This window comes from Anomaloglossus baeobatrachus, chromosome 9, assembly GCF_048569485.1.
Source record: "Anomaloglossus baeobatrachus isolate aAnoBae1 chromosome 9, aAnoBae1.hap1, whole genome shotgun sequence".
Classification (NCBI taxonomy): domain Eukaryota; kingdom Metazoa; phylum Chordata; class Amphibia; order Anura; family Aromobatidae; genus Anomaloglossus; species Anomaloglossus baeobatrachus.
Window position 1 is genome coordinate 109,900,279 of NC_134361.1, and position 23,727 is coordinate 109,924,005.

A 23,727-nucleotide genomic window follows, 5' to 3' on the forward strand; every position below is an offset into this window, starting at 1 on the left:
TCTGGGCTAGTTCTCTGCCTTTTTCCCCAATTAAGTAATAAAACAGCTTTACTTTACGTTTGTCATCACTGGGGGCCACTGTCAGATCCACATACAGAGTAAACTCCTCTTTCCAGTGTCTCCATGTCTGGGATAGATTATATGATGAGACAACCAGCTTCTGAGGGGGCTTCAGACCAGTCTCCATCTTGTATAATGACAGGAAATATGTACTCACAGTTGCAATGATGTTCTGTACAGTCCCAGTCTCACACACAAGCTCTGAGGATTTGCAGGTGTCACATGAAGGTTCTGTGCCCAGCTGCCACCATGTTCTGTTGTTGTGTCTCTCAGTAATCACACTTAGTGGAGATCTTCAGGCTCTTTATTAGGTGGTATTGTCAGCCATTGCATCTCTCCCTGCTGCCTGCACTCTGTCTGCAGTACCAGCGAGTTCCCACTTGCTTGTGAACACATACTAGAAGAGAGACCCCTAGAGGCCCTTAGGGGACATACAGCATATACATATTGCTACAAAGTCCTCAGACGTGTTGATATATACCCCTAATCACCTGTATCAAATGCACATGTGAATGAGCCTGGACCATTGGATAAGTCCTCAGACGTGTTGATATATACCCTTAATCATCTGTATCAGATGCCCATGTGAATGAGCCTGGACCATTGGATAAGTCCTCAGACGTGTTGATATATACCCCTAATCATCTGTATCAGATACAATTGATGTCCTGGTCTTGATCCCGGAGGAGGAACTTTCAACAGCATAAGTTCCTTGGTATCTTCCTAATACTAATGGTTTGTAGCTGTGACATAAATGTCAAGGATCTATGCCGCTATACCCCTGATGAGCCCTATTGATTTGATAAGAGGGCGAAACGCGTAGGGTGCATCCTGGACAAAATGCAGCAATAGTCTTATTGTTTTTCTGCTTGTCAGTCGACTGAGTCATAACCCGCCCCATAGACACTCTATGACAATTACTGACAGAATTCAAGTGTCTTTATCATTTGGTGTCACACACTATCCCTGTGGGTCTTACCTTGGGTGTTTCACCTTACCCACTTTTACTTAGACACATGGTATATCTTTTTGTGTGAGTGGAGGGTCAGTACAGGACTCAAGTCGACGAGGAAGGGGGGCGTCAATAAACTTTAGGACGCCGACCCCTGTATGACAGGAAAGGTGAGGATTAGAGGATATTGATTCCCACCTTTCTTCTCATCACTATTTTAATGTGTGTACTCTGTTTGTGGCATATATGTGAATGAAATGGTTGTTTTAAGGTAATACAATTTCTTTGGTTTATGAATAATTAATCTCCCTTAATATCTATTTTGGTTTATGGTAGCAGTCGGACTAAAAATAAGTTTGTGTGTACGAGCCCCAAACTAAGATGCTGTAGGGTATACACTAATACATACTTATTATAGGATAACTGACAAGCCAGATTCTCATATGTAAAGTGACTCTAAATTGGAGCTTCACTTTTTATTACTGATAAAAGAAAATTTCAAAATTTTTCTCATTTCGGCTAAGCAGGTCCAATTAAAATTCTCCATTTATTTTTTCCACAGATAATTCCTGGGCCAGACCCAACAAATGGACCAAAAGGAAACACTGGACCTCCAGGATTAATTGGAAGTAAAGGAGATCGTGGTTATCCAGGTTTACAAGGTCCACCCGGCCTTCCAGGATCACCAGGTGAGGTTATGATAGATTAATGTATAATTTACCATACAGGTTAAATTAATCCGAAAATGGTTCCATATCTAGTATGAAAACATATACCTAAAAATTAATGAGTGTTTATCTCAGATAATGCTAAGTACCGGTACTTCCCCTATGAGAACAGTTATTAGTGATCCATTGGGAACTAGAGGTTGTGACTGCTGTCATCAGCCATTCTGGAAGCTACTAACAACTCAGTTTAGTTTCTGGAAAAGTAAAACGATGAATGGCATTCCGGTGGTGATATCTACATGGCACAGTAGCATGGCAGATTCCTTCTGGAGTTTTCACTCATTTCATAGAAAAGAGACTCCTAGAGAAAACCTGTATTAAATTTTTGCAAAAAAAACTAACCTTTATATTAATGTATTTTTCACACTATAAGATATATCTGAAAATAAGATTAAGACAGGTTTGCAAAAGAAAGTAGAAAAAAATGATGAAATTGGCTTTCATCAGGACCACCCAAGAAAGGGAGACCAAGAATTACCTCGGCTGCAGAGGATAAGTTCATCAGCGCATTCAGCTTTAGAAAAAAATAAATTAACAGCACCTCAAGTAACAGTCCTCACAACTGATTGCAGACACAGTTTATATATATATATATATATATATATATATATATACATATATATATGTATATATATATATATATATAGTTTAACGGGGGTACTCACTCAGCTTGCGTCTCAGTTGCATCGAGGTAGGGACATGACGCACTTTGAATAAAACGTCCAGGCGGCTTTATTAGCAGCTCATAAAGCATGACATCAGAATTGAAAATAAATCGCAGTTCATTGCACAAACACAATATACACGTTCCCAAAAATGGCACTTTAGTGTCAGTCCAGTAAGTCCCAGTGCAGAGACTTTTCACAAGAGGTCTTCTTACCTCTGCACACTGACCCCGTTCAGTATATCAAACGCACACTCATGGGTTCATTCATGGAGGTTTCATAACACCTCCACATACAGACCATGTGCCAAACAGTCTCACACCCTTTTAAATCATGTGGCTTTTCAGCCATATGTCAAACACTCCCATGGGCGGAGGTATGTGGATAGCCAGACCCGCTCATCTCTCCGGCTATCCGTAAGACCTGTCCCAGAAATGTGCTAACAAGCTTTGTGGCACTACAAGTGCTAAAGCAGATATCCAAGCTTACACCATTTTCATGGAACACACCCGCCGCCATGTTACAATACACACACACAAATTAGTATTCATTGAATCCTTGCATATAATACCTTCTGAGCAGTCATCTCATTATTATCTCTACAGTTCAGGAATCAACCTTACGCTATGATATTAGGCTGCGTGGCCAGAAGAAAAACATTTTTTTATATATATAAACAGAGATGTACAAAACTAATAATTTAGTATTACAAATACATACAGTTGCAAAAAGGTTAAGTGAACCCTTTGTAACTGCAAAGAGTAAAAGGATGAGCAAATTTTTAATTATTTAGATGCCTGTTGGCTGATTTTTCATTTATTTTTGACATCCCCTTTAAAATCTATTAGTTCTACAAAACGTATTGTCTTTTGTGTTCTCTTTAGGTACCTCGGCCACTGGTCCTCCAGGCGACCCTGGCTTTCCAGGAGAAAGAGGACAGAAAGGAGATCAAGGCCCTCCAGGAATATCAATACCAGGCACTCCTGGTGCAGATGGTCGTGTTGGACCTCAAGGACCACCTGGACCTCCTGGGTCTTCAGGAGGTGGTAGTAAGTATTTTGACTGCCTCTTAAGGCCGCTTTACACGCTGCGATATCGTTACCGATATCACTAGCGTGCATACCCGCCCCCATCGGTTGTGCGTCATGGGCAAATCGCTGCCCGTGGCGCACAACATCGCTCAGACCCGTCACACTACTTACCTGCCTAGCGACGTCGCTGTGACCGGCGAACCGCCTCCTTTCTAAGGGGGTGGTTTGTTGGGCGGCACAACGACGTCACTAAGCGGGCGCCCAATAGAAGCGGAGAGGCGGAGATGAGCGGGACGTAACATCCCGCCCACCTCCTTTCTTCCGCATTGCCGGCGACCGCAGGTAAGGTGAGGTTCCTTGTTCTTGCGGTGTCACACATACCGATGTGTAATGCCGCAGGAACGAGGTACTACATCGTCCAAGCAGCAGCAACGATAATTGGGAATAGGGGGGCAAGTCACCGATTAGCGATTTTGCACGTTTTTGCGACGATGCAAAATCGCTCATCGGTGTCACATACAACGACATCGCTAAAGCGGCCAGATGTGCGTCACAAATTCCGTGACCCCAACGAGATCGCTTGAGCGATGTCGTAGCGTGTAAAGCGGTCTTTATATGGATTGTATAACCTATATTCGTTTTACTGATCACAAAGCGATACTGATACATTTTTTTTTCTATAATCTGCTTTTCTTAAAATATTTGGTGCAAATTACTTTCAAAGAGAAATTCCAATTTTAATAAATTTGTCCTATGGACTCTTGCTGAATAGTCTTCTAGGCAGGCCGTGTCTCCTGTGCAGAGTTGCAGGGAGGGGAAGGAGGGGAGCTTTGAGCGTCACCTATTATCTTAGTTATCTGTCTCCAGCTTTATAATTCTGACTGTGATGAGTAACATTTCTGCTGAAAAGTGATCTCGGCATTACAGCTACTGCCGATCTTATGAGGCTCTGTTGCAAAAGTGAAAACTGCAACATTTGATAATTTTTTTTTAACATATTCAATATTCAATTAAAAAATGGGCAGCAAGAATTCCACAAATGCATGTTTAAAGGGGTTACCCGGGATGTCTTGGTTTTCATCATAGGAGGTTAAGAACTTACTAGCAAGTCGTTGCTAACTACCTGCTTGTTCTACCTCTCAACGATCTCTCTCAGCATGTCGCAGTGATTTTCTGCCTTCCTGTCACCTCACGTTGACAGATCAGCTCCTAATTTTCCGTTATTCTCTGTTGATAAGGTGTAACTGCTAACATCATGTTAATTGACAGCCAACTGAGCCTAATGCGGAGGGATCTGGCTGTCAATCAGCATGATGTCGATAGTGACGTCCCAGCAATAGAGCAGAGTGAAAGAGAAGAAGCTTATTTGTCTATATGATGTCAAAGGAAACGGGGTAATCCACAAAAGGATCGGTCTGTGGGCTCACTTATCCGGAAGAGATTGTTGCATACCAGGGCAGGCAGGTAGTTAACCGCTACCTGCTGGCAAGTTCTTAGCCGGATAGGGAAAAAAAAACAAATGTCCTGGATAACTCCTTTAACATAAAATCTGGATTTCAACAATAGAACAATTTCGTTTAAAGGGAACCTGTCAGGTCAAAAAGTGTTATAAACTACAAGCAGTGTGATTTGTAGTTACCCCTAGTAACCCCTTCCTACCCATCCCTGTGTTGTAATATTGCGTAATATGAAAGTAATAAAATACGTTTTATTACTTACTTATTCCCTATGTAAATGAGCAGGTCTCTAGCTCCATGAGCGTCGCTTCACCCTGTGGGCGTTTGCATGCTTTTCATGGTATCACGCCCCTGTGGGCGTGATAGCATGGATTTACATGAGTGACGTCACGTCTGCCCCTTCAGAATCCCGCGCGTGCGCACTTACCATTCTCGCCGCCTTCTCATCCTGGTGTTTACTTGCCAGGTTCAGATGCGCGCTGCGCATGACCGGAACCGCAGGAGTCTTCTGAGCATGTGCAGTGCACGTCTGAAGCTGACAAGCAAACACCAGGATGAGAAGGCGGGGGAATGGTAAGTGTACACGCGTGGGATTCTGAAGGAGCAGACATGAAGTCGCTCATGTAAATCCATGGTATTACGCCCACAGGGACGTGATACCATGGAAAGCTTGCAAACAGCCACGGGGCGATGCGACGCCCATGGGGATAGAGACCTGCTCAGTTACATAGGGAATATGTAAGTAATAAAGCGTATTTTATTACTTTCCCATTACACAGTATTACAACACAGGGATGGGTAGGAAGGGGTTAATAGCTCACGAAGGCTCCTGCTTGTAGGTTATAACGCTTTTTTAACCTGACAGGGTCCCTTTAACACTTTCAATTTAATGAACATTGTTCTTACATCTTTTTACTGTTCAGTAAGGTTAATTGTAAACAGAATTGTGCGATGTTAATGGATTAGTTTGAAATTCTTAAGTGGGTAGAATTGCAGAACAAAATTCTAAACTGTTTGTAACAACAAACAGTCTTTACAGGAAAAAAAGGATCGGCACATCTAAAAATATGATAAAAAATGTCTTCATCTATTTCCACAGAAGTTAAAAGCCTATCCAAGACATAGTAGCTCTCACATATTTCCCGCGCAAAGAGGTGCCCTATGATTAAGGGCGCCTCTTTGCACTGGAAACGCATCTATGTCTTGGATTGACTTTTAACTTATGTGGAAATGAAGAAGACATTTTTAACATTTTTTGGATGCGCTGATCCTCTTTTTCCTGTATTCCAGTCCACCTGGCGGACATTTCCTCCATGGATGCGTGGTGACTCACATTGTTGGTCGTGTTCAGCATTCCTCTGTCTCCTGTTTTGTACCAGATAATATTTTCAATTTACCTATATTAAAACAACCTTTCTAGAGGAATTTTTGGCATCATTGCAGGCTGTGGCTACAATTTATACAAGGGAGAAGCCATTTTCAGGTGCAGAATGTGGAAAGGAGCGCAGCACTTTCAAGCTCTTTGTTTTAGAGATTCTGCGCTCTGGTCAATTTGCTAGACTAAAGGCCCCGTCACACACAGAGATAAATCTTTGGCAGATCTGTGGTTGCAGTGAAATCATGGACATATTGTTCCATTTGTACACAGCCACAAACCTGGCACTGATTGTCCACAATATCACTGCAACCACAGATCTGCCGCAGATTTATCTCTGTGTGTGACAGGGCCTTAAAGGCCCCGTTACACGCAGCGACATCGCTAACGAGATATCGCTGGGTTCACGGAATTCGTGACGCACATCCGGCCTCGTTAGCGACGTCATTGCGTGTGACACCTTCGAGTGACCGCTAACGATCAAAAATACTCACCTAATCGTTGATCGTTGACACGTCGTTCATTTTCATAATATCGTTGCTGGTGCTCGACGCAGGTTGTTCGTTCCTGAGGCAGCACACATCGCTACGTGTGACACCCCGTGAACGACGAACAACAGCGTTCCTGCTTCCTCCGATAATGAGGTGGGGTGTCGTTAATGCGGCTGATCTCCGCCCCTCCACTTCAATTGGTGGCCCGCTATGTGACGTCGCTGTGACGCCGCACGAACCGCCCCCTTAAAAAAGAGTTTGTTCGGCGGCCACAGCAACATCGCTAGGAAGGTAAGTCTGTTTTACGCGTCCTAGTGATATTGTTCGCCACGGGCAACGATTTGCCCGTAACGCACAAACTACGGGGGCGGGTGCGATCGCTAGCGATGTCGCTGCGTGTAAAGCAGTCTTAAGCCAACATTAGTACTCATGTGCTCCTCCAATATTGCAGAAGAAAAGCTGCCTCTGCTTGTAGCATGTGAGAGCGCACCATTTGGGGCATGTCTGCAGTCACATTGGTGGAAGCCTGTTATTTGTAGTGAATGCAATTAAAAATGTTTTTCATTTTTTTTTCATATTTAGTTGGAGAGTTATGTATGCCAGGACCACCAGGCCTTCCAGGCCTCCAAGGCGATCCAGGTCTTTCTGGAGAAAGGGGACAAAAAGGTAATGTTTTAGCATACATATTTTTCAATTGTCTTGTTGTCTAGCAGACATTCCAATATAAAGTAGTTCATATGCTATATATATATATCACTTTGTCTGAAATTATTACTTTATAGTCATTTTCCAAACACCCAAATGCTTTATCAATCCTATTCTGCTGTATGACCTAAGAAGCAATGGATATGATACATAAAAGAATAACAAAAATGTAACATCACTGTGATATTGATGTCTGCTGAGTTATGTATGCTCTTCATCTTACTTTACATTTATTTGTGTCTTTACAATTAATAAATTATGATATATTTTATATCTTCAGGTGACGTTGGAGATACTTGTTTCAACTGCATAGGAAATGACATTCAAGGCCAGAAAGGAGAACCTGGCCAACCTGGTCCTGCTGGGAATCCAGGTAAGTAAAAAGGATTTTTATACTTGAAACTCTATTGGACAGAAATAATTGTTTGTTGTTACATGCAGATGTAATAATGATTGAAAATTTCTTGTTACCAGTATTTTAAAGATTGTCACTTGCTCAAAATATTAAGTTAAATACATTGTGAAAATCCCTGAGTTCCCCTAATTCTGCTCCTCTTTGTTTTTTTGTAGCTGCATCACACCTTTGCAGATAATCACATTTGTTGCTTTTGGAGCACAGTATGTGAAGTCTCTGCTTGCAGACCACATGGGCATTTCTTCAGTCTTTTCTGGGGGTGTACACAATCACCCCTCCCTCACAGTTGCTGAAAATCTCAGCTAAGTATATAACTTACAAAGAAATGAGGAATTGATATAGTATAAAAATGATAAATCTTTATTTAAATACAAGAATAAAAAAAACCCCATAAACAGCATATATAATAAACCTTATCACGGGGCATGAGGAAACCAAGATACACAGAAAAACAAACCGTGAAAAAAGAGGTATCATACCATATATGCTACGGCAACCAGCACAAGTAACTATAATATTTCACAAGGCCCAATATTGCACATACACATAGTTATGACAACCGTTTGCAATCAGTGCTGAAATACAGACAATAGGTGACATTCAATTGTACCTGCATAAAAATATGAGCATAAATGTTATCATTAGTCTGATGGCCCAGAAATCATACATGCCATATGTAACACCCCATGTTTATACACAGAGTGCCTAGTGCAAGGTAGAGCCCCCAAAATAGTGCTTCACATAATCATACCTGTAATCATAGATGAAGATGTAACAGTGTGTCCTCTGAAACAGCGGTTTTGTCAAGAGGTAACAACTAAAGGCTGCTTTACACGTTACAATTAATCGTGCAATCGCATTTGCGATCGTACCCGCCCCCATCGTTTGTGCGGCACGGGCAATTTGTTGTCCGTGTCGCACAATGTTGTAACCCCCCGTCACACATACTTACCTCCCGAACGATCTCGCTGTGGGCGGCGAACATCCACTTCCTGAAGGGGGAGGGATATTTGGCGTCACATCGATGTCACACAGCGGCCGGCCAATAGAAGCAGAGGGGCGGAAATGAGCGGGATGTAAACATCCCGCCCACCTCCTTCCTTCGCATTGCCTGCGGGACGCAAGTAAGCTGCAGTTCAGCGTTCCTGGGGTGTCACACGGAGCGATGTGTGCTTCCCCGGGAACAATGAACAACCGGCGCAGAGAAGGACGTGCGATATTGAGAAAATGAGTGATGTGTCAACGAGCAACAATAAGGTGAGTATTTTTGCTCGTTAACAGACGCTTGTAGCTGTCACACGCTACGATATGTCATACGGCGCCGGATGTGCGTCACGACGTGACCCCGACGACATATCGTTTGATATATCGTAGCGTGTAAAGCCCGCTTTAGCAGTCTGAGTCTGCTAGATCAGCTGCCAAACTTTGATTAACAGCTTTTGGGAGGAATGTGTGAAAGCGCCCAGTCCCAAAGAAAAATGAAGAATTATCCAGTTGTTCTACCAGCAGAGAATTCACATACTGTGCTCCAGAAGAAACAAATGTGAATATCTCTGTAAAGAAGTGATGCAGCACAAAATGGAAAAGAAACGCAGAATATGGGGAGCTCAGGGATTTTTAAAAACTCAATTTTTTTGAGCAAGTGACAGGTCCTCTGTAAGTACTATATTTAAGAAATAAGACATTATAAACTGATGGGGTGCTTCAGGGCTAAACACAAGGGTGGCTATGCAATTCAGATCTTCTGATCTTACGGTCCTTTCTTTGTGTTTTGGTTTGCTGGTTTGCTTTTTTCCTTTCCACTTGGTATTTGCTAGAACCAAGCATTTGGACTTATCACAGCAAGAACATTTGCAAAGTATATACCTACTAGAAATGTGCCACATTAGGTTAGAAAAAGGAGAAAAGAGTATACCAAAAGGCGGGATCACCACAATATTAATCAATAAATATTAAATTTTATTAGATTATCAAAAAACCAAAGCACGAGACACATGTCTCCACACTGAGAAAATTGCTTCAAGACACACAGTGACACAAGTTTAAAAACATTTAAAAAGCCATAGGCATAACATGTCCGCCAGGAACCAATAGCATAATCATGTACATATAAATACAATTATGGACACTCCAATTGATAGTACATAAAACCCGTATCCAGTTTACAAAAATAAGTGTGATCCAAGACTCTAGTGGGCACATGTGACCATATATACTGCAATAATATACATAACCTCCTGTAATAGCGCAAATGTGAAAAATCCACAATAATATGTGATTAACAGCATATGATAAATTTCTGCATGGGAACACTTGCGCAGATATATAAATCTACAATCATAAATGAGCAGTATAGGTTCTTATAGAAAATTGCTAAAATCTACATCGGCACAGGAGACCTCCAATACCTTATAGATGATGGCATATATTGGGTTAAAAGATAGAGACACTTATATTAGACAGGTATAAGACACCTTTACAATGTAGATAAATAACACCAGAATACATACAGGTCCCTATCTATACATAGTGATATTATAAACCCAAAATCTTCTCAAGATTGTATCCTGAAGAGCGCCCATTTAGATGCAAGATGTTTGTTAGATCAGCAATAATTCTATCTGCTCAATATATATACCCATGCTATGCTGCCGCATGTAACCAGGGTCCTGGATGCTTCAAGCCACCAAAGAGATCTGTTGCAGTTAAATTAAATTAGAGGAGTGACCAAAGAGGGGGGTTTTCCTGGGTGTCCACGCCAGGAAAACCCCCCTCTTTGGTCACTCCTCTAATCCACCCCACTAGCATGGTTGCTATACATTTTATGGGTTGATGGATGTAGGTCCGGCTTTGTATTTGCTTGTAGCCTGCCTGTAGTCTGGTTGCGGTATTTAACTGCAACAGATCTCTTTGGTGGCTTGAAGCATCCAGGACCCTGGTTACATGCGGCAGCATAGCATGGGTATATATATTGAGCAGATAGAATTATTGCTGATCTAACAAACATCTTGCATCTAAATGGGCGCTCTTCAGGATACAATCTTCAGAAGATTTTGGGTTTATAATATCACTATGTATAGATAGGGACCTGTATGTATTCTGGTGTTATTTATCTACATTGTAAAGGTGTCTTATACCTGTCTAATATAAGTGTCTCTATCTTTTAACCCAATATATGCCATCATCTATAAGGTATTGGAGGTCTCCTGTGCCGATGTAGATTTTAGCAATTTTCTATAAGAACCTATACTGCTCATTTATGATTGTAGATTTATATATCTGCGCAAGTGTTCCCATGCAGAAATTTATCATATGCTGTTAATCACATATTATTGTGGATTTTTCACATTTGCGCTATTACAGGTGGTTATGTATATTATTGCAGTATATATGGTCACATGTGCCCACTAGAGTCTTGGATCACACTTATTTTTGTAAACTGGATACGGGTCTTATGTACTATCAATTGGAGTGTCCATAATTGTATTTATATGTACATGATTATGCTATTGGTTCCTGGCGGACATGTTATGCCTATGGCTTTTTAAATGTTTTTAAACTTGTGTCACTGTGTGTCTTGAAGCAATTTTCTCAGTGTGGAGACGTGTCTCGTGCTTTGGTTTTTTGATAATCTAATAAAATTTAATATTTATTGATTAATATTGTGGTGATCCCGCCTTTTGGTATACTCTTTTCTCCTTTTTCTCATATAACTTTTGTATACCAGGAGATCCCACTGGGTAGTGCCCTTCCTCCCCCTTTGTCGTGCCACATTAGGTTGTAGCTATGTGTGTATACTTCACACTTTTTATTATTTTCACAGGGGTGCCTGGTTATCCTGGACCAAAAGGTGATCCTGGACTTCCTGGCTTGTTGGGTCCTCCTGGCCAATCAGTAAGTGTTATCTGGGCTCTGGTTTCTGTCAATTGCTGTGAAACAAATATCCCCATAGTATATCATCACTGCTTAGGAGGAATGTTACTTATCTTGACAAAGACCGGAAAAAATAAAACCTTAACAGATTTATTCTTTCTTATAAGCAGGACGTTTTCCTAAATACTGTCCTGCTAGTGCTCGTAGTTATATAAATACATTTCTAAACATTTTCATACCTTTGTTGACCGGTATGTGCAATTTTGGGGAGAAAATGAGCCATTGCCAATATTGGATCCAGCATGATGCAGAAGTATAAGTTCCTTCACAACATTTTGCATTATTTATTTTGTACGCTTGCACACAGTTTCACCTGCAGTGTTGTTTGTTTCAAAAATCAAAGAAATGCTTTATGGAAACCATCTAAGAGGAATTGTAACAATGAGTGTGATAAGTATGTAATACCTGTGCCACACAGGGATTCTCTGGTTCTCCTGGTAGCCCTGGTCGGCCTGGCCCTAAGGGAGATTCTGGTGATGTGATTGCACTACCTGGACTGAAAGGAGATAAAGGTGACACTGGATTCCCAGGCCCAGCGGGAAGCCCCGGCTTTGATGGTCGCCCTGGAAGAGATGGAATTCCCGGACTTCCTGGACCTAAGGGAGAGCCGGTGTGTATGTTATTTTTAGATGGCCTGACCATTTTTATGATGGCCTCATGTAGTTTTTATGCGTTTTGTTAATAGGGATAGTCCTTACACACTCTAAGGAGTACTTTGCACGTTGCGACATCGCTACTGCGATATCGTCGAGGTCAAATCGAAAGTGACGCACATCCGGCGCCGGTAACGACATCGCAACGTGTAAAGCCTAGAAGCACCGATAAATGATCGCAAAAGCGTCGAAAATCGGTGATCTGTGTAGTGTCGGTCATTTCCATAATTTCGCTGCAGCGACAGGTACGATGTTGTTCCTCGTTCCTGCGGCAGCCCACATAGCTGTGTGTGCAGCCGCAGGAGCGAGGAATATCTCCTTACCTGCGTCCCACCTGCAATGAGGAATGAAGGAGGTGGGCGGGATGTTTACGTCCCGCTAATCTCCGCCCCTCCGCTTCTATTGGCCGCCTTCCATGTGACGTTGCTTTGACGCCGCACGACCCGCCCCCTTAGGAAGGAGGCGGGTTGCCGGCCAGAGCGATGTCGCAGGGCAGGTAAGTGCGTGTGAAGCTGCCGTAGCGATAATGTTCGCTACGGCAGCTATCACAAGAGATCGCATCTGCGACGGGGGCGGCATCACTACAATCGGCTAGCAATGTTGCAGCGTGCAAAGTACCCCTAACAGTGCCCAATCAGTGCTGACTGTGTAGGGACACACTCTATAGACAATACTAATGGACAGTTGTTCATTTATTTATAAATTTCCAGGTGGAATATCAGAGGAAAACATATTACAGTGGTGCTGATACATTGTTATGGTATAGAGAACAATTCACTATACTGGAATTGTTATGCAGAACAGATTCCCTGTAGCAGATTTTCAGCATCATTGTATGCTATTCCTATTTTTATCCACCTAGAGGTCCATGTTTCAATGCAAATCTTAAGTGTTGATAAGCTGCGATATTATAATCCTTATTATTTATTTTAGGGTGGTCTTGCTTTCAAAGGTGAACGTGGCCAACCAGGTGACCCTGGCCTACCTGGACTTCCAGGTGATAGAGGTCCTTTGGGTGCTCCTGGCTTTGGTCCACCTGGTCCTACTGGTGAGAAAGGAGTCCAAGGAGTTTCTGGTCGACCGGGAGCAACTGGCGTTCCAGGTAACTAAGCCCCCCTCTAAAATAGAAGATGTATTCATTTTTGCACAATAACTTTAATGGTTGAATTGTTATTCCCACAATGATAAGTTATCCCCTATCTGTATGATAGGAGAGAACTTGCTGATCTCTGGTGGGTCTGACTGCTGTACCACCAACATACCAATATAGGGGCTGTGGAACCCAGGAGCCGGCTCTGCAGAGCTGCACCTTCAATGAAGCAGTGGTGTGCATCAGTCACATAGCTAAACATTTTAGAATTTGTGGATTTTATTTATTTTTTTAATATATATATTTTATCTTTATTTTGAATGTTCCAAAAGACAATAACATTATAGTATAATCATATCCAGATATCAAGAGCTCAACTACAAGTTTATATCCAGATGGTACAAAACAACATACTGTACATTCTGCATGAAGTCGAAAAGTCACACTCCCCAAACTGCTGGAGATGTAATCCAGAATTTGTGGAGATTTTTTATGACACAGGCAAAATATTATTAGAAGTCTACTATACAATACAATTCTATTAGGTTATTTAGGATAGCTAGTTAGGGGTGTTCTGGGTAACACCTTACCACGGGGTTCTGTCTTTTGAAGCATCCACTAATATCGTAAACCTAAAGAAAACCTTTAATGCATATGATGGAATAGATCACAGGCTCATCAAAAAACAAGACCTCTATGGTCCTCTCTCTAAATCTGGAGGAAAAAAAGTGGTCTATGGATGGTGTACCATAAATCTATATAACACATATACAGTCCTGGCTAAAAGTTTTGAGTCTGACAAATTTTGGTTTTCACAAAGTTTGTGGCTTTAGTGTTTTTAGATCTTGTAGTCGGATGTTTCTATGGTTAGTGAAATACAATTATCAGCAGAAGATTTTTAACTTTTAATGGCAAATACATAATTTATGGAAAGACTGAATATTTACAGTATGGACGCTTGTTCTTTAAGACTTTTGCAATTCGCCCTGACTCACTGGATATCAGCTTCTGCGCCAAATCCTGACCGATGGCAGCCCATTCTGGACTAGTCAGTGCTTTGAGTTTATCACAATTGTGTTTTTATTTGCCCACCCAATTTTTAAAAATTGAGCACAGGTACTCAATGGGATTGAAATTTGGGGCATTTCCTAATCATAGTCCCAAAATGTGTAATGTTTTGTTCACTGAGGTACCTAGTTATGACTTTTATTTTGTGACATGATCTTCATCATGCTGGGAAAAATCATTGTTTATCACCAAATTGCTCCTTGATTGTTTTGATGTCATTCTTTACTCATGGCAGTGTACTTAGGCAAAATTGTCAGTGAGCCCCCTCCATGGATAAAAAGCTCCCACACATGAATGGTCTCAGAAGGCTCATGGTAGCTGTCATGCACTGTCCGTATCCCCATTCGTGAATTACAGCAACGGTGTCGGACCCTCTTCACATTGCAGATTTGCAATTGCATTGCAGAGTCCGACAGGGATCATGGTTTCACTTAGATGCTCAGCTCTGCCAGGCATCAGCTGAGTTGTTTCCACTGCTACCAGCCATGCAGGAATTAATCCAGGCGGTCCCTCCCTATTTAAGACTGGGAGTTTGTGAGGAGATCGCCGAAAATAGCATCTGCTCTTGTAAAAATATGGTGTCCTTAGCGATCCTCTTTTGGTGACATGCTATCTGTGTGAGTGAGTTTCAGTTCTTCCCCCTATCCGAGTCTTTTGGGGAGGGGGATTATTATAGTATGATCTGTGTACCCCGGGGTAGGAGGGGATGCAGGGGAGAGTTAGGTCAGGGCCTGAATAGGAGATAGGGAATCGCTGGGGGTCCAGACCTCACTACCCTTAAATGTACCTCTGGATTGAGGGACAGCGCAGGGATCCCAGTCTCAGGGCCAGTTCAGGTCTCATTTGCTAGCTTAGCCCACCCTTGACAGTAGCGCTCACCTTTTCTTCAGAGGAAAGGTGAGCGCTACTGTCAGAGATCAGAGAAAACTAATTTTTGTCAGTCTCAAAACTTTTGGCCATGACTGTTCAATAAACTGCCCTGTGCATAATTCTATAAGATGGCCACACACATTGAGATGCCATACTAAGGCCGCTTTCACACATCAGTTTTTTGCCGTCAGTCACAATTCGTTGGCTTGACGGATTGACGGATCCACGGATCCGTTGCAGATTGTGGAAAAATCTAATTCAACGTAACCGTCGAAAAAACAGATCCGTCGCATCAGTTTTTTCAGCCCTAAACGTTATACATAGTGTTTTTAAACCCCATCTGAGCATGCTCAGTTAAAAATAAACGGATCCGTCACTGGATTCCATCAAACGGATCCTGCGCCTTTAGGCTTCCATTCTACCAAATGACAGACGGCGACTGATTTTTGCAATGTAGACAAAAACGTTACTTTGTCCGTTGTCTCTGTCGGACGGACAAAGAAATTTCGACGGATCTGTTGAACGACGGATGAAATGTGAGGCCATCCGTCGCAATCCGTCGCTAATTCAAGTTTATGAGAAAAAAAACAGATCCAGGGGCAACAGTCGCCGGATCCGTTTTTTTCAAAATTCGACGGATTGTGACTGATGGCAAAAAAGTGATGTGTGACGGTGGCCTAACATAGTATAAAATTCTGATGCCATACCTTAAAATCTTAGAATAGTTTTGCAGTATGTATCACATTGGTAGTTTTTTTTAGTATTCACATCCAAAGAACATCCAGTTAGTTTTGCATCCAATGGATATTTTCTACACATGACCATATATTTCCTTCTGCCTTAAGGCTCAGTTCCTCCAAGGCTCAGTTCTTGGACCCCTGCTGTTCTCCATCTACACCTTCGGCCTGGGACAGCTCATAGAGTCCCACGGCTTCCAGTATCATCTCTATGCCGATGACACACAGATCTACCTCTCTGGACCTGACATTACCTCTCTACTAACCAAAATTCCACAATGTCTGTCTGCTATTTCATCCTTCTTCTCTGCGCGATTCCTAAAACTTAACATGGACAAAACAGAGTTAATTGTCTTTCCTCCTCCTCACTCATCTCCTCCAACAAGCCTTTCCATCAAACTTGATGGTTGCTCACTCTCCCCAGTCTCACAAGCTTGTTGCCTTGCAGTAACCCTCGACTCTGTTCTATCCTTCAAGCAGCACATCCAAGCCCTCTTCACCTCATGCAGACTACAACTCAAAAATATCTCCCGGATCCGTGCTTTCCTTAACCAAGAATCAGCAAAAACATTAGTGCATGCCCTCATCATCTCCTGCCTCGACTACTGCAACCTCCTGCTCTCTGGCCTCCCTTCCAACACTCTTGCACCCCTCCAATCTATCCTAAACTCTGCGGCCTGCTTAATCCACCTCTCCCCTCGCTATTCCTCAGTCTCGCCACTCTGCGAATCCCTCCACTGGCTTCACATCGCCCAACGACTCCAGTTCAAAACATTAACCATGACATGACATACAAAGCCATCCACAACCTGTCTCCTCCCTACATCTGTGACCTAGTCTCCCGATACCTACCTGCACGCAACCTCAGATCCTCACAAGATCTCCTTCTCTACTCCTCTCTTATCTCCTCTTCCCACAATCGCTTACAAGATTTCTCCCGTGCCTCCCCCATACTCTGGAACGCTCTACCTCAGCATATCAGACTCTTCCCTACCGTGGAAAGCTTCAAGAGGAACCTCAAGACCCACCTCTTCCAACAAGCCTACAACCTACAATAGCCCTCAGCCCAGTACACCACTATGCAACCAGCTCTGTCCTCACCTATTGTACCCTCACGGGCAGGGTCCACTCTCCTCCTATACCAGTCTGTTTTGTACTGTTAATGATTGTTGTACGTATACCCTCTTTCACTTGTAAAGCGCCATGGAATAAATGGCGCTATAATAATAAATAATAATAATAATAATAAATATTGTAACTAACTGTTGAAGTTGCCAGTGGCTACTACCATCTTGTCGTCAGGGCACAGTGTACAGTTATTTGGCATTTTACTTTTTTCTTTTAGTGCTTTGATATTGATTATGACTGCCATCTGCTGCACTCTCACTGTCAAATCTTGTAAGATTGGAATCTCTGCATAATTAGCCTGTAAAGATACTCTGCTATATAAGCTATAATCGTTATCAGATTATTAGCTTTAACTGTTATATATACTTATCTCAAAATATAGAATTGCATATATTTGATTAATTATTTAATTAAGGGAACAAATAATATTACTCAATAACAGAACAACAATGGCTTTGGTGGAATTACTCCTGCATTATTTACATCGCATAGTATGTGTTACAAAGTTTCTGATATATTTCTTGCGTTATTGATCTAATCAGATTTAATCACATGCGTGATTGCATACATGATATGTCAGTGATTCTATACTGTGGACATATTTGATTACATCAATAATACAAACAGTATATAAGAAACTTAGTAATATATCCTGCCAGAGATATTTGCTTATTTCTCAACTAATGAGTTGCTTATTCTCTACTCCACATGCTAAACTCAACATTTACTCTGTAATAAAAGAAAAACAGAAAAATGCTAGCAGAGTGAGGGGTCAGGTTACAGCCCCTATTTTTGTAGCACAGTGAGGTTACAACACCTATTATAGCACAGTGAGGTTACAGCACTTATTATAGCTCAGTGAGGGGTCAGGTTACAGCCCCTATTTTTGTAGCACAGTGAGGTTACAACACCTATTATAGCACAATGAGGGGTCAGGTTATAGCACCTATTATTATAGCACAGTGAGGTTACAGTACCTATTATTATAGCACAGTGAGGGGTCAGATTACAGCACCTATTATAGCACATTGAGATTACAGCACCTGTTATTATAGCACAGTGAGGGGTAATGTTACAGAATCCATTATTATAGCAGAATGAGGGGTCAGGTTACAACACCTATTATAGCACAGTGAGGGGTCAGGTTACAGCTCCTATTATTATAGCACAGTGAGGTTTAGGTTATAGCTCCTATCATTATAGCACTGTGAGGTTCACAGGGAGGTTTCATGTTATAGCTTTTATTATTATAGCATAGTAAGGTTACAGCTTCTATTAGTATAGCACAGTGAGGGGTCTAGTTACAGCACCAATTATTGTAGCAGAATGAGGGGTCAGGTTACAGCACCTATTATTATAGCACAGTGAGGGGTCAGGTTACAGCACCTATTATAGCACAGTAAGGTTTCAGCTCCTATTATTAAAGCACAGTGAGGTTACAGCACCTGTTATTATAGCACAGTGAGGGGTCATGTTACAGAATCTATTATTACAGTAGAATGAGAGGTCAGGTTACAGCACCTATTATAGCACAGTGAGGTTACAGAACTTATTATAGCACAGTGAGGTTTCGTGTTACAGCTCCTATTATTATATCACAGTGAGGTGAGCACAGTTATAGCACAGTGAGGGGTCTAGTTACAGCACCAATTATTATAGCACAATGAGGTGTCAGGTTACAGCTTCTATTATTTTAGCACAGTGAGAGTTCTGGTTACAGCGCCTATCATTATAGCACAGTGAGCTTTCATGTTTCAGCTCCTAATATTATAGCACAGGGAGGTTTCGTGTTACAGCTCCTATTATTATAGCACAGTAAGATTTTAAGTTACAGCTCCTACTATTATATCACAGTGAGGTTTAGGTTATAGGTCCTATCATTATAGCACTGTGTGGTTTCAGATTACAACTCCTATTATTATAGCACAGTGAGAGGTCAGGTTACAGCTCCTACTATTATATCATAGTGAGGTTTAGGTTATAGGTCCTATCATTATAGTACAGTAAGAGGTCAGGTTACAGCTCCTATTATTATAGCACAGTAAGAGGTCAGGTTACAGCTCTTATTATAGCACAGTGAGGTTTCAGGTTACAGCTCCTATTATTATAGCACAGTGAGAGGTTAGGTTACAGCTCCTATTATTATAGCACAATGAGAGGTCAGGTTACAGCTCCTATTATTATAGCACAGTGAGGTTTCAGGTTACAGCTCCTATTATTATAGCACAGTGAGGTTTCAGGTTACAGCTCCTATTATTATAGTACAGTAAGAGGTCAGGTTACAGCTCCTATTATTATAGCACAGTGAGGTGTCAGGTTACATCTCCTATTATTATAGCACAGTGAGAGGTCAGGTTACAGCTCCTATTATTATAGCACAGTGAGAGGTCAGGTTACAGCTCCTATTATTATAGCACAGTGAGAGGTCAGGTTACAGCTCCTATTATTATAGCACAGTGAGAGGTCAGGTTACAGCTCCTACTATTATAGCACAGTGAGGTTTCAGGATACAGCTCCTATTATTATAGCACAGTGAGGTTTCAGGTTACAGCTCCTATTATTATAGCACAGTGAGGTTTCAGGTTACAGCTCCTATTATTATAGCACAGTAAGATTTTAAGTTACAGCTCCTACTATTATACCACAGTGAGGTTTAGGTTATAGGTCCTATCATTATAGCACTGTGTGGTTTCAGATTACAACTCCTATTATTATAGCACAGTGAGAGGTCAGGTTACAGCTCCTACTATTATATCATAGTGAGGTTTAGGTGATAGGTCCTATCATTATAGTACAGTAAGAGGTCAGGTTACAGCTCATATTATTATAACACAGGAAGAGGTCAGGTTACAGCTCTTATTATTATAGCACAGTGAGGTTTCAGGTTACAGCTCCTATTATTATAGCACAGTGAGAGGTTAGGTTACAGCTCCTATTATTATAGCACAATGAGAGGTCAGGTTACAGCTCCTATTATTATAGCACAGTGAGGTTTCAGGTTACAGCTCCTATTATTATAGCACAGTGAGGTTTCAGGTTACAGCTCCTATTATTATAGTACAGTAAGAGGTCAGGTTACAGCTCCTATTATTATAGCACAGTGAGGTGTCAGGTTACAGCTCCTATTATTATAGCACAGTGAGAGGTCAGGTTACAGCTCCTATTATTATAGCACAGTAAGAGGTCAGGTTACAGCTCCTATTATTATAGCACAGTGAGAGGTCAGGTTACAGCTCCTATTATTATAGCACAGTGAGAGGTCAGGTTACAGCTCCTATTATTATAGCACAGTGAGAGGTCAGGTTACAGCTCCTACTATTATATCATAGTGAGGTTTAGGTTATAGGTCCTATCATTATAGTACAGTAAGAGGTCAGGTTACAGCTCCTATTATTATAGCACAGTAAGAGGTCAGGTTACAGCTCCTATTATTATAGTACAGTGAGGTGTCAGGTTACAGCTCCTATTATTATAGCACAGGGAGGTGTCAGGTTACAGCTCTTATTATCTATGTTGAGGGGAGTTGGAAGGAGGCGTGAGTAGCTCTCAGCAGAGTTAGACATCAGGTAAACACAGGAAAACTGAGCTGAACTTCAACTTCAAGCAACTGTTTTACCTCACTCCTATGCTGGATTCACAGCCACAGAGCTCAGTACTGCTGTATTATGTAATTCATGCAGCTGCTGCTCCTCACTGTAAACTAAAGAAAAAGCACAGGAGTCTATCTGTGCATGTGCTGTGTATGGAAGACATCATAGTAGCTAGTCTACTCCCACCAGATCACAGGGTAGTGTTATTGATATGCACACATAATAAAATAATAATGAGCCTGTACTGAAAACATTACCTGAAACGACAGGTATGCTTTACGGACATATGCATAGAGTTTGGTATGTTCTTGACTTGTGTCGTTTTCCACATGGTACTCGTCTTTTCCCCAACATTCCAAGACTTGACAAGCTGCTATGCAGTGGGCCATAATGTACTGGTGTCATAAAAGAAGAGAAGAGCTCATTTATAAATTCCTTGATTGCATAATCATTGATTGCATAATCATTCATTCTTTTCTTTCTTTCTTTCTTTCTTTCTTTCTTTCTTTCTTTCTTTCTTTCTTTCTTTCTTTCATTCTTTCTTTCTTTCTTTCTTTATTTATTTTATAGGTGTTAAAGGACCCCCTGGCCAGACAGTAACAGAAAAAGGTGCTAAAGGTCTTCAAGGTCCCTCAGGTGGTAGTGGCCTACCAGGGTCCCCAGGTGAGTGTGGATTGTTGCTTATCCTTTGATATAGCAGTACAGTACATGTTATATGGTAATATAGTATATGGTTATATGGTATATAGTATATGGTTATATGGTAGTATAGCATATATGGGAAACGATCTTTATCTAGAGCTTTTGAAGCAAATTAACTTATGTACCCTGTCAACAATGTAATTTTGGTATCCTGAGTATGTAGTAGGTTTTAGCTCTCTTACTCAATGTATTAATACTTATTACTGAACTTCATACTGATTGTTTACATGAATTGGATTATTATCATGATTTTTAGGTGAACCTGGTCAGCCCGGCCAACCCGGACTTCCTGGCCTTACAGGAATGAAAGGAGATCCTGGCATCCCAGGAATTGGACTTCCAGGACCAGCTGGACAAAAAGGTACATAAAAATAATATTAAAATTTGAGGAATGACTTGAAGATGCTTTATTTGACCCATACACAAATGATTCCAGCTATCATAGAAGCAGGGCCAGACATACCACTGGTGCATCCTGTGCAGCTGCACAGGGGCCTAAGAGTTAAGGGGCCACAGATACCTCCAGAACAGGTGGAAATCTGCATTATGATGAGCTATTGGGCTGCAAAGTGCCCATATACTGTTCTGTACAGGGGCCTCTTCTGTCTGCATAGAGGTATAGATATGTCACCTGCTTTGATCTACTATATATTATGTAAATTGATATCATAATGATGTACTTCCATTCTTTTTATTTCATGATAGTAAATTCAATGTATTTTTGGAAAAATTAATAGTGAACACTGCATATTTGGTTATTAGGATTCTTAGGCCCACCTGGACCACCAGGACCACCAGGTGTATCAGGAAAGTTGGGATTAGATGGAACACCTGGACAACCAGGTTTCCCAGGACCAAAGGTAAAAGATACAGTGGTGCTTGAAAGTTTGTGAACCCTTCAGAGTTTTCAATATTGCTACATAAATTTGAGCTAAAACTACATTATATTTTCTCACAAGACCAATACGTAGATAATGAGACCCAAACCAAACAAATTGGGCAAAAATATTAGACTGTTATTTTTTAAAATGAGGAAAATGATCCACTATCACATGTCTGTGAGTGGCAAAAGTATGTGAACCTCTGCTTTCACGTATCTTGTGCAGATGTAACTGCATCTATACTTTTCTGATAATTGTTGATTAGTCCTGCACATCGCCTTGGAGGAATTTTAGCCCATTTCTGCGTACAAAACAGTTTAAACTCTGTTATGCTGGTGGAGTTTCTACCAGGGACTGTTCACTTCAGGTCCTTCCAAAACTATTCTATAGGAATATAGTCATAGCTTTGACTTGGCCGTTCAAAAGCTTTAACTTTATTCATCTTTAGCCATTCATTTTTAGAACTACTATGAGACATTGTCTTGCTATATGATTCACTTTCTCTTGAGATTAAGCTCAGGGACAGATGTTAAGACCCTTTCCTTTAGAATTTTCTGATATAATTCATAGTCCTATCAATGATGGAGAGCCATCCTAGCCTAGATGCAGCAAACGGTGATACTACTAGCACCGTGTTTCACAGATAGTATGAGGTTTTAATGCTGAAATGCAATGTTTTTCCATCTCCAAACATAACGGTTCTCATTTCAACCAAATGCTGTATTTTGGTCTAAATTTTCTGAAAAACATTGTTCTATTAGCATTCTAGTTTGCCCAAGTAATCTTTAGCAAAGTGCAGATGAGCAACAATGTATTTTTGGAGAGGAGTTGCTTTCTCATTGCATTCCTGCTATGCACACCATTGTCGTCCATTGTCCTCCTTATGTTGGACTCATGAACATTAACATTAGCTAATCTAAGAGAGGCCTTTTGCTGCTCAGATTTTACCTTGGGTATCTTTGTTATTTCTTGTACTATTATATTTTCTTGGACTGACCTTTGATAGTCGACCACACCTTGGTTTCCTAATAATGGTCTCAAATTTTCTCCACCATCTGTCTGACTCTGGATTGGTGAAGTCCAAACTCTTTAGTGATAGTTTGGAATCACTTTCACAAATGTTCTTTGAAGATCAGACTTTTATAGATCTCTTTTTTTTAAATAAAATAGGTTACCCACTCACACTTGATTGTCAT

General features: G+C 41.2%; 1 protein-coding gene across 1 annotated transcript in view; it reads left to right on the plus strand.

The window, feature by feature from the left end:
* The window catches only part of COL4A5 (collagen type IV alpha 5 chain), a 354,376-nt gene that overhangs the window by 224,064 nt on the left and 106,585 nt on the right, over positions 1 to 23,727 (plus strand). Inside the window, exons 19-28 of the mRNA XM_075323931.1 lie at positions 1,575 to 1,701; positions 3,290 to 3,454; positions 7,342 to 7,425; positions 7,745 to 7,837; positions 11,703 to 11,773; positions 12,231 to 12,422; positions 13,399 to 13,567; positions 21,519 to 21,611; positions 21,907 to 22,011; positions 22,413 to 22,510. Of these exons, the coding sequence (XP_075180046.1) occupies positions 1,575 to 1,701; positions 3,290 to 3,454; positions 7,342 to 7,425; positions 7,745 to 7,837; positions 11,703 to 11,773; positions 12,231 to 12,422; positions 13,399 to 13,567; positions 21,519 to 21,611; positions 21,907 to 22,011; positions 22,413 to 22,510 (1,197 nt within the window). The remainder of the gene's footprint in view (positions 1 to 1,574; positions 1,702 to 3,289; positions 3,455 to 7,341; positions 7,426 to 7,744; positions 7,838 to 11,702; positions 11,774 to 12,230; positions 12,423 to 13,398; positions 13,568 to 21,518; positions 21,612 to 21,906; positions 22,012 to 22,412; positions 22,511 to 23,727) is intronic.